The sequence below is a fragment of the Curcuma longa genome, unplaced genomic scaffold (assembly GCF_044706935.1).
Source record: "Curcuma longa cultivar G26 ecotype Majalengka, Jawa Barat unplaced genomic scaffold, ITB_CL_G26_1.1 contig_19354, whole genome shotgun sequence".
In the NCBI taxonomy this organism is placed as follows: Eukaryota; Viridiplantae; Streptophyta; class Magnoliopsida; order Zingiberales; family Zingiberaceae; genus Curcuma; species Curcuma longa.
In genome coordinates this window covers 51,120-65,367 of record NW_027431074.1, presented here as the reverse complement: position 1 = coordinate 65,367, position 14,248 = coordinate 51,120, and the positions used below count along the sequence as shown (strand labels likewise).

The window sequence follows — 14,248 nt, the reverse complement described above, 5'->3', positions numbered from 1 at the left end:
CTCGCCGCCGGCGAAGATCGCGAGCCGCCCCTCACGAGCGCCCACGTCGGCGCCAAAAATTGGTTCGTCGACAAACCAGCAGCCCCTGGCGCATGCCGCAGCAGCGACCTCTCGGGTGAGGGCGGAGTCACAAGTGGTGCAGTCGACGAGGACGCCGCGCGGTGCGAAGTTCTCCGATGGAAACTCGCCGGCGGATGAAGTGGATTGTCCATGATGCCGGGTCCGATCCGGCGGAGGCGTTCGACTATGGGAGTGAACATGATGCCGGGCCCGATCCAACCGATGCGGGCGTGACCGGGGCGAATAGGATCAGAAACGATTAGAGAAGATTATACCATACCAAACGTATTTTCCAGTTTTCTTTTCTAGAAAATAGAAAACAACATATCATACCAAACGCATTTTCTATTTTCTAAAAACAAGATCAGAAAATAGAAAACTAGAAATGGAAAATAGAAAATAGAAAATGAAAAATATTTTCCAAACCAAACGTCCCCTAAGTTTTAACCTCACGTTATTTTAGAAAAAAGGCCGGTAAAGAAGACCAATTAAGTTATAATCAAACTATTAATCTAGTGAGACAACTTGTCTATCGATGATGTAATATGATATGACATAATTCAAGTAAAATTTTTCGAGTTTATTGATGAACAATCTTAAGGACAAGGTTATTCTGAAAGCGGTGGAAAACTACGATCATTTAACAGATATATTCAAATAAATTCTTTAAAATCTTATATTTATTTGTTCTTCTTTTTAAATAGGTTTATATTTAATTTTTCTTTTAAAATAGCTCATTAGATTTGTTTTCTTTTTTGGTTAGAATAATTCATTAGATTTATTAATATATATATTTTTAAAAAAAAGGCACCTTACATAACTCGCTGAAGTTATGTAATTTTTATAGATAATATGATTAATTAATCAAATCAATTTAATTATTAAAAGCCGATCCCTAAAAAAAATGACGACCCAGAACCAGGAAAGGTTGTTTCCTCTTCTGCCTAATCAGGCATAGGCAAATAAATATTTGATTTAATAAATTTATTAAAGTTTATATTTTAATTAGCTAAAATTTTCATTTGTTAATTAAAAATTGGAGGGTTTAATTAAATCATAAAAGAAAGCGACCCTTCGAGTTCCTGGAGAGTGGAGACTGCCTCGTCGCTGGCCATGCGAGAGAGCGCGAGAAACCGCGAGCGAGCGGGGCGAGATGCTGATGGGAGAGCAGCTTGTTCCTGCATTTCCTGCCGTTCGAGTCGAGAAACTGTTCCAGGAACGCAGGAACAAGTATACCGCACGCAGCTGTGTGCCGGCGTCCCCTCCGCCGTCTCGAGGTCGGGTCGTACGTCAAATTTAGACATCAGCTTGAGAATACCAGCATGGAAGACTCCCCTCTGGTTTCCAGTCGGAGTCTTCTCATTCCTTTTCAGGCGTCGTTGATTGGCCCTAATGCTTGATCTTAGGTATACCTTATCTTGTCAGGAGTTCTGAGTTTTGTTTGTTATGTAACTTTGAGTAAGGGATATAAAAAAAATACATAACGCCTTTCATCCGGATAAAGAGTCTGTCGTATTGGATTTACCTGTCGAAAGTTGCATGCGAGATTGATCCATAATAGGACAATAAATCATGCATTAACCATACAAACTTAGCTATTAATCATGGTCTCAGCGAGACTTCCTTATGGTCTTTGCTCAACACGTTAACACTGGGTATCTGATGATAAGTGGATAAAGTCAATGGTTTCATCTAGCCCTATTCTGAAACACGTGAACTGTTGACCTTCAGCATCAGGAGATTTCTTTTTCTTAGGATAAAATTGGAATTTTTAAGCATGATGCACCAGATGTAAGTTTCAGAAAGAATATTAGAAAAGGTAGAATAAGTCAAAAATGTTTTTATAATAATAATACTTTTTCTTACTTCAAACGATAGTATAGGTCTTGACCTGCTAACTTGCATAAACATCCTTGAGAATTTTTGTGAAGTGACCAATACAACCTACAATCTAAAAGCAAGGGCATGACAAAGACCAACCAGTATGATTTATCAAATAATATTTCATCTTGATATACATGCAACCTATTTTGTATGTGAGTGAAAGACAATAGTATGACATGATTTAAATTTTATAGTTGACTCACGATGATCTAAAATTTAGATGTTCGATTAATTATTTTCCAAATTTTAAGAACTGCTGGTGCATTTCGAGGGTTGGAATGATAACAAACTATATATACTTTTACAATTTTTTTTTTATGGAAGTTGTCTCATATCTCTTGGATGATACAGTGATCCATAGAAACCTTCCTAATATACCTGCTTATTAGTAAGAACCACTAGGCACCATTCTATTGGGCTTCTACTGCCCCACAAATTCTCTTCATTTCCATTCCCTGTACTCTCTATAGCTATAAATGGCACTTAACTTCCCCTAAAAAAAGACTTGTATCTGCCTTCCGACAGTCTTAGTTGGGCATATCGGGATCGCAGTAAGAGGGCAGTTCATAGCATTTGTAGATTTCATTTACATTAAGCACATCAACTTTTTGGGTCAATTTTGATGGTGAATGTGCAAAATTGCTCAGAGAATAATTTCCATGCAACCTTGAATATCTGTGAGGATTTTAAACTTCCAGATAATTTCCCTATGGGGCTCAAGGTTCTTGTGGTGGATGATGACAACACCTCCTTGTCACTAACAAAGAACTTGCTTCTTTGTTGTGGATATGATGGTGAGTTCATCTCCCTCTTTTTTATGTGCATGCATATTTGAAGATATGGAACAATTCATCTTCCTATTTTTATGTGCATGGATATTTGAAGATATGGAACAACTTACCTTAATTTGTTGTGTTTTTGCCTTCCAGTTATGACCAAAATTGAAGTTTCATTCATTTACTTACAATGCATGTGATATTTTTTATATTACAGTAACCAGAAAATCTTGTTAGATTTGGATCCAGTTTTTTTTCATAAGGTATAATGGAAACTTATTTGGTTAGTCTTAAAATTTTCCATATTTACCTGAGATATGGTTTTGATTCATGCATTGTGCAATTGGCAATATACATACACAATTCTTTCGTTTTCTCCCTTGCATATTAACCTTAGTTTTAGAAACATACTCTCTAGATTCTTGCATGCAGGTGTTCCTCAAAAGAAAAGAAAGATCTTATCTAGAGGTGATGGTTTTCTTCTAATTTCTTGTAATGAAGTTTTCGAAAATTTGATTCTTTTTGTTTCAATTTGGAATATAGATATTAAGTAATGGTTCAAGGTTTCTTGCATCCCTATGAACACAAGTGAAACATTTTGTTCTGTTACCAACTTATAGCTGAACAACTCGATACCAAAAAAAGAACTCATTGAGTCTTCCACGAGCATGAAAGCTACACGAGGTTATGAGGAGAGGAGAAGAACCTTGATACCTCAATTCTAGTGGTAGTGAAGGGAGTGGCTAGTCATCCCACCGAAGTTCACATCGACAAAGGAGATAGTTGTCGGAGAGCAATTTTGCAAACTCTTTGAGCTGATTTGACAAAGGTAGGGCGATGAAGGCAATTTCACGATTTATTATGGAATTAATCACGAATAAAACACACACACACACACACACACACACACACATATATATATCAACTTTATATTATTATATATAGTGATGTATGTTATATTATATACAAGCATTTATATATCTATATATCTATATCTATGTCTCTCTCTCTCTCTCTCTCTCTCTCTCTCTCTATATATATATATATATATATATATATATGCTTATGTGGTACAATTCTTTTAATTTAATTTGGCAGTGGATGTGTTTCAATGTGTGTCTCACGAGAGTATGCTTAGGTTAGGCTAATAATATGATATAATTTATAACAAATTAATTAGGGTTAGGTTAATTTATGTGTTATAAATTATATAATAATTTAATAAATTACTCCTAGTAAATATGTAGGTATGATATGCTAAATATTAACTACTCCTAGTAAATATGTAGGTACGATATGCTAAATAATAACTAGGGTTAGATAAATTTACTGGTATAAAAGGTAATTAATAGTGCAATTATTTTAAATAGATACTGGTAACTTGTAACTGTTAGTAAATTATAATTACAAGTAAAATATTCAATTATAATTATCAGCAAATAATTATACTACAAGTAATTATAAATTTTAAATAAATTAATTACATAAAAAGTTAATTAAAAACTAGTACTTATACTAATTGAAATTAATTATGTTTTTGTTAATAATTTAATTAAATAAGTAAACTTGGTCTCGGTTTGACATTCTAAACTTTGATTAGGTGAGCTAAAGACTTCTCAGAATCACAAAGAGTAGGTTTTAACATAAATTGATGAAACTACAACATGATAAATTATGTTGTCGTTTATTTTTCTTTTATATGGAACTCAATTGATCAGGTATGATTTTAGTACCTCTTTACCATACTTGTTTGTTGCATCGTTATTTGTTGAACTACCTTTTAGATCCTTGTTTACTTCCCCTTTGTTCTTTTTTTCTGCAACCAGGAAATACGAGCTGCCTGATTACCTTTAAAAGAAGATTTTAAAGTTGTGATTGTTTAACCTCTATATATACTTAACAACAACTCTTTTGGAACCTATGTAAATATTCTTAAGAGAAGACTGGAATGATATCATATGATTATTTGATCACATGAGCATAATATATTCATGACCAGGAAATGCAATAGTTATAGGACCTTCAAACAACCTTGATTGCCGTTATCTTGTTGTAATGGATTTCTCTAGTAATGGATATTACAAAATACGGTATTCTTTTGATACTGTTTCACTTGAAATGGCAACTTAGATGATAAGCCAAACTATTCCAAAAATTTTTTCAGGTTACATAGGCTATCTTGGTTCCAAGGATAGCTTGACTGAGTGCATGTAAGGATAGTTTGAAGGTTATCTTATTAAGTCCACAACCAACTCAATTTGGTGTAGCTAGAATTACATCTTACATAAAAATAGATATATTGGCTAGGTTGTATGCATGTTTAATTAGTTGTTTGATGTCATTTGAAGCTCTGTTACTACAGAGATTGACCATTAGTAATTTATTTGGATTGGAGATTATTTGGTCTGCTACTTGTTCGTCTTCTGGTAAGAAGGTGCTGTCTGGAAAAATATTGAGAATGAACTTGCACATTTTTTTGATATTGTTCTAAAAGGTTAAAGCTAATAAAAAGATAGCCCGGTACATGAAGCTTCCGTCAATGCGGGTTCTAAGGAAGGTCGGACCATATTAGGTTAAAGCTAATATCAGTGGAAATATAATAAATTCCACAAAGTTGGTCAAAAAAGTTTCTGGTGTGGGAGTGTAGAATAAGAAACTAAGGTGAAATAAATGGAAAAGACAAAATATACTTGGCAGTTAACTATTCCCATAATAAAATCCCAATTCTTCATAATTGTTTTTTGTGGTTCGTCAATAATACCAGAGACTCGGATAAATTCTCACTAAGGTAATACTCAAAATTGCTTATAGGAAAGAAGAATGGAGAGTAGGGTGGACCAATAGATAATAGTTTTAGAATTTAGCACATTGGAAAATCTGAGAATTATTAATGAAGATATAAAGGATCTATTTATTCAATAAAAAAGAAATATTGAAACATTATTAGGATAAGACTGGGCGGTTGAAATGGAAATGAGTTTGTTGAGTATTGTGTGATTGTTGGGTTGAAAATTTATAAAATCATGCATGGCCTTCTATACTTCATGAATCAAGGAGTTGAGTTATTAGAAACAACACATAAAAAAAACTATATAACATAGACAAAAATGCCAAGATGACTTTGTGATGTTCCTTGAAAGGATAAAATAAACAAATAAAATTATCTAAGAGCAATTAGGTGTAACAACAATAGCTGATAAATAAAACTCATAATAAATAAACATTTCTAGCAACTTGGTCCATGGTGAATTGACTTCCTAGTAAAGCTAATTACAATAATATAACAATATAATTAAAGTGTAATATTATTATTTTCTCATCTGGAGCCCTATAATGTAGCAATATAATTAAAGAGAAATATTACTATTTTCTCATGTGGAGTCCTAAAATGTAGCAAATAAGCATTTAACATTACTCTTTTTTTAAAGTGTGCTTGACCTTAAGCACTAATTTTGGAAACTGAGGGTTCTTAGATAGATGACTGGTGTCTCTATTGCAATGGGAAAACTTAATCATAATGGAGATGACAATGGATTTCGTGAAATGGTGTGTGGATGCGCAAGAGCCTTCTCTTTAATGTGATTTTTTTGCCATGCATAAGAGGTTAGGGGTAGTGTAAAAATACAAGTTAGCTTGGCCAAGGTATATTTCATACTTAGGATAGTATTGCAGAATGGATTAAAACGGAATTCAATTATTATTTTTTTGTTATGGGTGGAAGACCAAGTCTTGGCTTGGGATTTCTTTTGAGGGAATACAGCGATTAACTATTTTCTTTTTTGGTCGTTGGCAATACGGAGGGCGGACGAGAATTTTTTTTAGGTGATGATGGGGAAAATCGAGCATCAGTTTATTTTCTTCTTTTTTTTTTTTTTTTTTGAAAAGAATGAAGGGAAAAAAGAGACTGTTTTTTCTCCTTGTAATGAGGGAATTATAGGGAGAGGAATATATTTATTTTGGTAATTGACGGAGTAGAGGAAGGCAGAAAGAAAACTTTCTTTACTTTGTTTTTGATATTAGGGGATTGGTGGAAAGTGAACGTTCATTTTCAATTGATGGGAAAAAGTCAAGGAAGAAGTTTGGAATAAAGAGTTTGATAATAATGATTTTTTTAGCCTTCAATTGTAAGCAAGATTAAGAATAAGACAAAGTCAGTTCCTGGAGAGTCAAAGAGAATTGAGATGCGATGAAAAAGAGGATGTGGTATGGTGAACTACAATAAAATACCAGTACCTGTTTAGTGTTTGACGTACTGTAGAAATAAGAACGTAGTATAAAATAGTTAAAGTCGAGGTTAAACAAATATAGCAAAATTTAGAGCATATAATGGTTTCTATGATGATCAATGCACTGGGAATGTGAAAAAGATATCTACTGAAATGCAAAAATTAGGAAGAGAAAATATAAAGTGTTAGACAATATGAAACACTACTCTGATAGTCTTCCTCACTATAAGTGACTCTTTGTTGGCCACTGGATCAGTAAGAAAAACTTTTGCTACCCCTTGTCGGTTACTAATCCTTCTTGGCCTCTCTCATGAACTGACAGCACTTATTAGTTCTATTGTGGGTATCTAATTGAAGATTACATGACTATATATCATTGAGTTCATGTAGACATCCCAATCTGTTGAGCCTAACACTGTTTGATAATGATGATTTTTTTCTCATGTTTTATTTTGTTTGGATTTTTCTTGTAGTTACAACTTGCTCTCAAGCTGCAGAAGCAATATTTCATCTGCAGGAAAACCATGGATTTGATCTGATAATGGCTGATGTCTGTATGAATGACATGGATGGATTCAAGTTGTTTGAATTAGCTGGTTTTAATATGCATCTACCTATTATCAGTAAGTAATTTTCTTTTAGTAAAATGCATATCTGGAAGATATTATTTTTCTTTATTATTTTGAAGATATCCGTCTTTCTCCTTTATGTAAATATCACAGTGATGTCTGCTGATTCAAGATTTGAGTATGTGGTCAAAGGATTAAACCACGGAGCCTGTGGATTTTTATGTAAACCTTTACGCTTGGAAGAGATGCAAACCATTTGGCAGTTTGTTATCAAAAGAAAGTGGCCCAGAAATGAAGTATCAGAGTGTTATGGTTTTCTAAAGGTGCATAATTCTGAGGGCAATAGGTGCTCCACTGGTGGTACTGAAAATGCTTCTACAACGAACACTTTGACCAATATGTTGATGAGAAGCAAAGAAAAGAAAAATCAAGATAAAGAAGATAGTGAACCTGACAATATGGAGCATCCATCAAAGAAACAACGCTTAGCTTGGTCATTGGAACTTCATAAGAAGTTTGTAAATGCTGTTAATCAGATTGGCATAGACAGTATGAACTTTTTTCACCACTTGTCGCATCTCTTAAGTTTTAATTTCAAGTTAGTTACATTTGTTTGATTGCACTATTAATGGTGTCTAATATTAGAATATATGCTTTATATGAGTTGAAAAAAATCTCACTACAATTTTTTTTCAGGGGCTGTGCCCAAGAAAATCCTAGATGCGATGAATGTTCCTGGTCTAACTAGAGCAATGGTTGCAAGTCACTTGCAGGTTTGATTTTGAGTTTAACATTCACTTATATTGGATGCTTTTTGCCTTTACTCGTGCATCATATATTTATATCAGTATTCAAGTTTATGGAGATAGCTTATTGTTTTGTCAAGGCCAAGTGAGCCTCCATGTCCATAGGCTTGACATGGCTCTCGTGACGGCCCTGTATTTTTTGGCATCAATTAAGTAGGAACAAATCTTTGATGATGCAGCATGCTAGGCAACATACAGGCTATCTATACAAACCATAAAAAAAGAATTGCATACAAATGGAAACCACATGGAATGTTCTCAAATAATAATCAAACTGCAAATAAGGTAGCAAATTTATGAACTGAAGTCGAACTTCGATATATGTTCATTAAGTTCTTACATAAAACATAATTAAAGAGTTAAAGTGCCTAATTTCTATATGAAACAAATAATAAATAAATAAAACAAAAAGAGCTGTAATACAATAATAAAATCTATAAGAAATCATCAAAATATGCAATTAGAGAGTGTTAAATGGACTAGATCACCCATGACCTAACCTTGCATGAACATAAACCAGCCATAGCTTGCTGGGCTCAGCAACTTGTGTGAGGTCATGTTCACTGGTGTGTGCTTGGCCCACAATCTGTTTGACATGACTTGGATGTGGTCATGTCGAACAAGGCATAAGCCCATGTGGCCAAGTGGAGCATGTGTGCCTAGCATGCCCATGATCTATGTGTTCTAAAATTTTTCATGTAGAACTTTATATGTTATATCTCTTCTACCCCTAAAGTAATTTTATAAAAATTTAAATCTTACTAAATTACACTTAAAAATCATTAAAAAATTATTAATCCTTATTTTAGTGCATATTTATTATTATTTTTAATCTCTTGCTATTATTATTATTTTATTAATTTCTCAACCCAGTGGACCAACTTGTGATGGACACGACATGAGACGGTCAAGCTTGAGTTCATGTTACGCTTGGGGCGGGGCCATGCCCTATTATTTTTAGTCTTGTTGTGACCTATACACCCCAAGACATGCCTTGATGGCTTAAACATGATCCATTAATATGCCTTGATACAACAATGTATCCTCAGAACAGTCCTTGGCACTCTCTTATAATCCATAGGTTCTTAGCACCTGGTCATTTAGTGAAAACTCTATCCACTCTCTTATAATTGCCTTTGGCATGAGAAGACAGTTAGAAACAAAAATTGAATAGGCATACAAGATGAATGTTATGAAACATTAAGATAATAAACAATTCAAATAAAATAAATCAGGCTACCACTTGCAAGTTATTAACTTGGAATCATATCATTAATTCATGAATACCACACTCCAACCTAACATTCAACTGCTAAACTGCAAGACTTCAATCAAGAGTTGTGGAACAATGGATTATACATGAACTTGCACAAAGCTGCAACAAAGTGTAATTGGTGGAGTCTGAGGATATCACTTCCTACACCTCACATCTTCCTCTGTTGGTTTTAATAAATCATGGCTTTAGGTCATGCAAGCCTAATTGCAATCCACAAATATCCAGAAGGCCTAAAGCTTTATTTCCTTTTAAATTATAAATGCTATGCCACTTCCTAAATCTACTAAGTGCACAATGTCCTAAGTCTGTCTACCTATCTACATATATGAACTCCAAACACACATATTTGAATCAAATATGAGCAACATCTGATGACATATGAATAGAAAGAGTAAAATCCAATATAATTACTAATCCAAAATTACCTAATGCAAGACCACACATGATAATAACAATCATAGTTTGAAAACAGCCGATTCTAATTCAGATCGATCGAATTGGATATCTGTTCGATTTCTTACACATCAGATAGGAAGTTATTGAACATAAAAAACAACATAAAACAACATGAAGATGAGACAACAAAAAAGATCAGATGAGACTTGGTAGGAAGAAGATGAGTAATGATGTGTGGGATAATCAGAGTCAAAAGATAGGTTTGGAAGATGTTTAAGTTATATAGTTAGATTTCATAAGTTAATACTATGGTAAGTTAGTTAGTAATTAACCTAAAGTTTAATTAAATCTATTAAATAAAAGCAAACTCAGTAATAAATTGACTATCTAAAATTTTTAATTTAATAATATAAAGTTTAATTAATTTATTTTAAATTTAATTGATGGGGAGTCTTGGCGTAATGTTAAAGTTGTTGCCGTATGACCTAGAGGTCACAGATTCAAGTTTCAAAAATAGCCTCTTGCAAAACAAGGTAAGATTGCGTACAATAGACCCTTTCTCGGGCCCCGTATTGATGGGAACTTCGTACACCGGGCTGCCCTTTATTACTAATGTAATTATGTAATTAATACTCTTATTAAGGATTACTACATAGACAACCCATCTAATTCATCATATTACCAAAATTATTATAAAAAATCTAACATAGCTAAATTATTGAGTGTAGTATCAAATGTAAATTACATGAATCGATATGCTAATGTTGTTGTTTTGAACACTTATTGACTATGCCAACTGACACACACTATTCATCCAATTTTTGTATTTATCCTATAGTAAAGGATTCACACATTACTCATATAGCACTAGTTATAACTATTTTCAACTAACCAAAGTTTACTTTCTTACTAAAACCATAGAAACAATACCTGATTTCATAAGAGTCAAATCTAACACAAATAACATTATTTCTTGTTTACCTTAATAGTTAATTCTTCTTATGTCTCTCATAATGTCAATGTCTCTCAAACCATCGATTCGGATCGATTTAGTACTTCCAGATCGTAGGATCCTACGATCCGGATCGCAATTTTACAAACCATGGTTAGTACAATGATAAAGGAGTATAGGTATGTATTCATGCAACCTCTTGATCACTCAAAAACTCAGCTTGTGTAGATGCAAATACATTTTGTTGCCTTCAGTCAACTTTAGTAGACTTCACTTGACTTCTTGAGAACAAATGAACATTGAGCAGCCAATGACTATATCGTTAGTCGACTTCTCAAGCATCCAGTCGCTAGGATTGAACCTCCATCCAAATTATTGCTCGAACATAACTTTTCTGATCATTGAATCCAAAGTCGTATAAACTCTCTAGTTCATTGAGATCCACCTCTAGTTGACTAAATCGAGTGGCTAATCCTACTTCATTTAACTTACACTCTTGGAAGCCTACATGAACTTTGGGATTTAAGTAAGTCGTAAATTACGATTGTAACCTATTGCTCCTTAGTTGAAGGCTTCAACCATGTCACTAGGTGGTCTACCCCTACCTTGCTAAACACATCATCCCCGACGATGCTTCACAAAAGCAAATAGCTTAAAATTAGACAACTTTCATGCCTTTATGTCTTTAACTTTGTTGATGCTCCCTGTTTCCCTCAAGTCCATCTTGTGTTAGTCCCTCAATCCCTCAAATGCATCAAGTTCATTGAGCGTCTTCCATGTGTCATCCTTCACCCCTTTACATCTTTTGTAACTCGGCTGCACTAAGCTCTCCAAACTTTCTCCATATGTCATGTTTCTCCTTTCACCTTTCGAGTCCACCTTTGTAATAGGCCTTCGAGTTATCAAACCAACAACTAGTCAACTCGGCTACGTTGATCCATCCACCAAACAAATTTGATTATGTCAAGTCATGACTAAGTTCCTACATAAACTAATCCAAGTCTACGCACTTGATGAACATGTCAATAATATAGATCAAAGCTAACTTAAAAGCAAAACACATTAAAACAACCCGAACTCGACCACTTGCTAAATTTACGCTTGTAGCTTGTTTATTAATAACAATAAAGTACACATATTATAATCTGATATTAATATGAAAATAGTATCATCTAATGTCCAATAAATACTATTGATATTATTTTGATTTATTAACTTTATTATTATTGACAATATCACTATAATATTATCAATGGCGTAATATTTATTAATAATAAAAGAAATTTTCTTACCAGTTCAGATTCAACCTATTCTAACAATCCAACGTAGCTGATTCTTATGTTTTGTTGAATATCCGATTCCAATACCAACTTTGACAACCATGTATGTAACTAACTTTATTTGATAATTATTTTAAAAAAGAAAACAGAAAAAAGAAAAAACCAAGGCCTAATATCCACATGTGGACAACTGCTGGGTTACGTATGTGGTTTCCCACTTGCAACGTGGCTTCCATGCACTTTTCAAAACCTGCTCAGTAGCATGATAACATTCTCCATAACGCCAAGGGTCATATGTAAACATGCAATATGGAACTCCTTGGATGTTTTCCCGTGCTGATGATGTGGGCATCTTTTGGGTTTGAAAATATGCCCTTTGAAAATAGTTGCATATAAGACATTTTTTTGCACACCTTTTGTAGACGCGCCCCTTTTTTGCCCTTTTTGCTCCATGCAGGGATGATATGGGTGGTGGGTCTTATTGGTTATTTGTGAAAAATGCAGAAATTCAGGTTGCAGCTGAAGAAGTTGAATGGAATAGCTGAATACAACGCTGAACTTGGAAAGTTTCTACTATGTGCTTCCATGAATGCAGATTTCTCACAACATGGAACACTTGATAACCAAACTCTATCAATCTTGAGGAAAATTACTCCAGAAGCCCTGACTGCCTTGCAAGGCATGTCAACAATTAACCAAACTATCCAGCGGCAAGATGCACAAGGGTCTAATCCTGTTTTCCCTATTCATGGAACATTAGAGAAACTATTATTAAAGTCCACAGGAGGATCTCCACTTACTCCCTCCCTTCCCACTTGCAACCTTGAAGTTGTAGGCTCTTCCAATGCAAACAATCTCCAATGTTTGAATGCTCAGTATGAAAACAATCTGACAGAAATGGCACAACAGGAGCTAAATGCTGTGGTGTCAGAATCCTGTGAAACACTTACCCTTCAAAGTTCAGTAGCACCAATTCAGTCATCAAGTGTCCTTCAGGTTCAGCAGGTTATTGATATGTTGGATGAGAACTGTATGGCTGCATCTCTTCCATCACCTACCACTCTACAACACAGCATTACTCCTGTGATTCCAAATTCCTTTGCAACTTCTTATCAATCATCTTCTAACTTGAACACAGTGAACTATCCTGCTATGATGAACCACTCCTCTATGATAGGCCACACTCAATCAATGACAAGAATGCTAGCTGGTGACAATCTTGGTGAGAGTTTCAGTGCATTTCAATCCAAACAATTCACCCATTTTCAGCCATCAACTAATATTGTAGCAGACAACATTGTTGATACAGTGAACCATAACCACCATGCCTTGGATGAATGCAGTTCGATTAGAGATTATAGCCAACCTTCATTTCAACAAGATAGTGTACCTAGAGTGACACCAATAATAACAGATGTCCTGAATGGCCCTTTGGATAAAAGCTTATCCATTCCTGGTTCAAGTTTCTCCTCTGAGCAAGTGCCATTTCATACTTATGTCAGCAGTCGGTGGAGTATTCCTGACTATGTAGGATATCCATCAGGATCACTTTATATTGTTCCCAACTCCTGCAGCAATGAAACAGATAGGGTAGATATGAGGGAGTTGTTTGATCAAGGGCAATCAAGAAGTTCTGTTTCTAGTGGTGGAACCTGTTTTCTGAACCAGTTTCCAGTGGTGGAAACTGAAATGCTGAGCGACTGCTTAACCAATGGTGACAGATGCATTAGTCTGAATGAAGATGTGGATCCCCTAAATCATTCTGGATTTGACAAAATGGCTTAATTTGACTTATGCACATTGATTCTGTGAGTATATTTCTTCTATGCTTGCTTTATGAGACATGCTTTATACTGCTATATGATAGCTTTGGTGGAAATTGAAGAAATTGTATTACCTTTCTCTTGGTTTCTCTTGGTTCATGACCACACATTTGTATACAACTTTCACCAGAATAGACATGGTTGCAAATCAGGTTATACGAAATAATCTAATTAATGAAAATAATTTATGACTGATTTGT

General features: G+C 34.4%; 1 protein-coding gene across 1 annotated transcript; it reads left to right on the top strand.

The window, feature by feature from the left end:
- Positions 1-2,566: 2,566 nt before the first annotated feature.
- LOC141817115 (uncharacterized) lies at positions 2,567-14,029 on the top strand. The gene is made up of 5 exons (XM_074704794.1): positions 2,567-2,738; positions 7,420-7,569; positions 7,669-8,064; positions 8,212-8,288; positions 12,730-14,029. The coding sequence occupies exons 1-5, from the start codon at positions 2,567-2,569 to the stop codon at positions 14,008-14,010; spliced, it is 2,076 nt and encodes a 691-aa protein (XP_074560895.1). The 3' UTR covers positions 14,011-14,029.
- Positions 14,030-14,248: the final 219 nt, after the last annotated feature.

What these genes read in the sequence shown, in the direction of transcription:
- LOC141817115 (XM_074704794.1), top strand. Translation starts at nt 2,567, where the DNA reads ATGGTGAATGTGCAAAATTGCTCAGAGAATAATTTCCATGCAACCTTG. An exon ending in TCTTTGTTGTGGATATGATG is followed by an intron (nt 2,739 to 7,419) that starts GTGAGTTCATCT and finishes TTTTTCTTGTAG; the next exon opens with TTACAACTTGCTCTCAAGCT. An exon ending in TATGCATCTACCTATTATCA is followed by an intron (nt 7,570 to 7,668) that starts GTAAGTAATTTT and finishes TAAATATCACAG; the next exon opens with TGATGTCTGCTGATTCAAGA.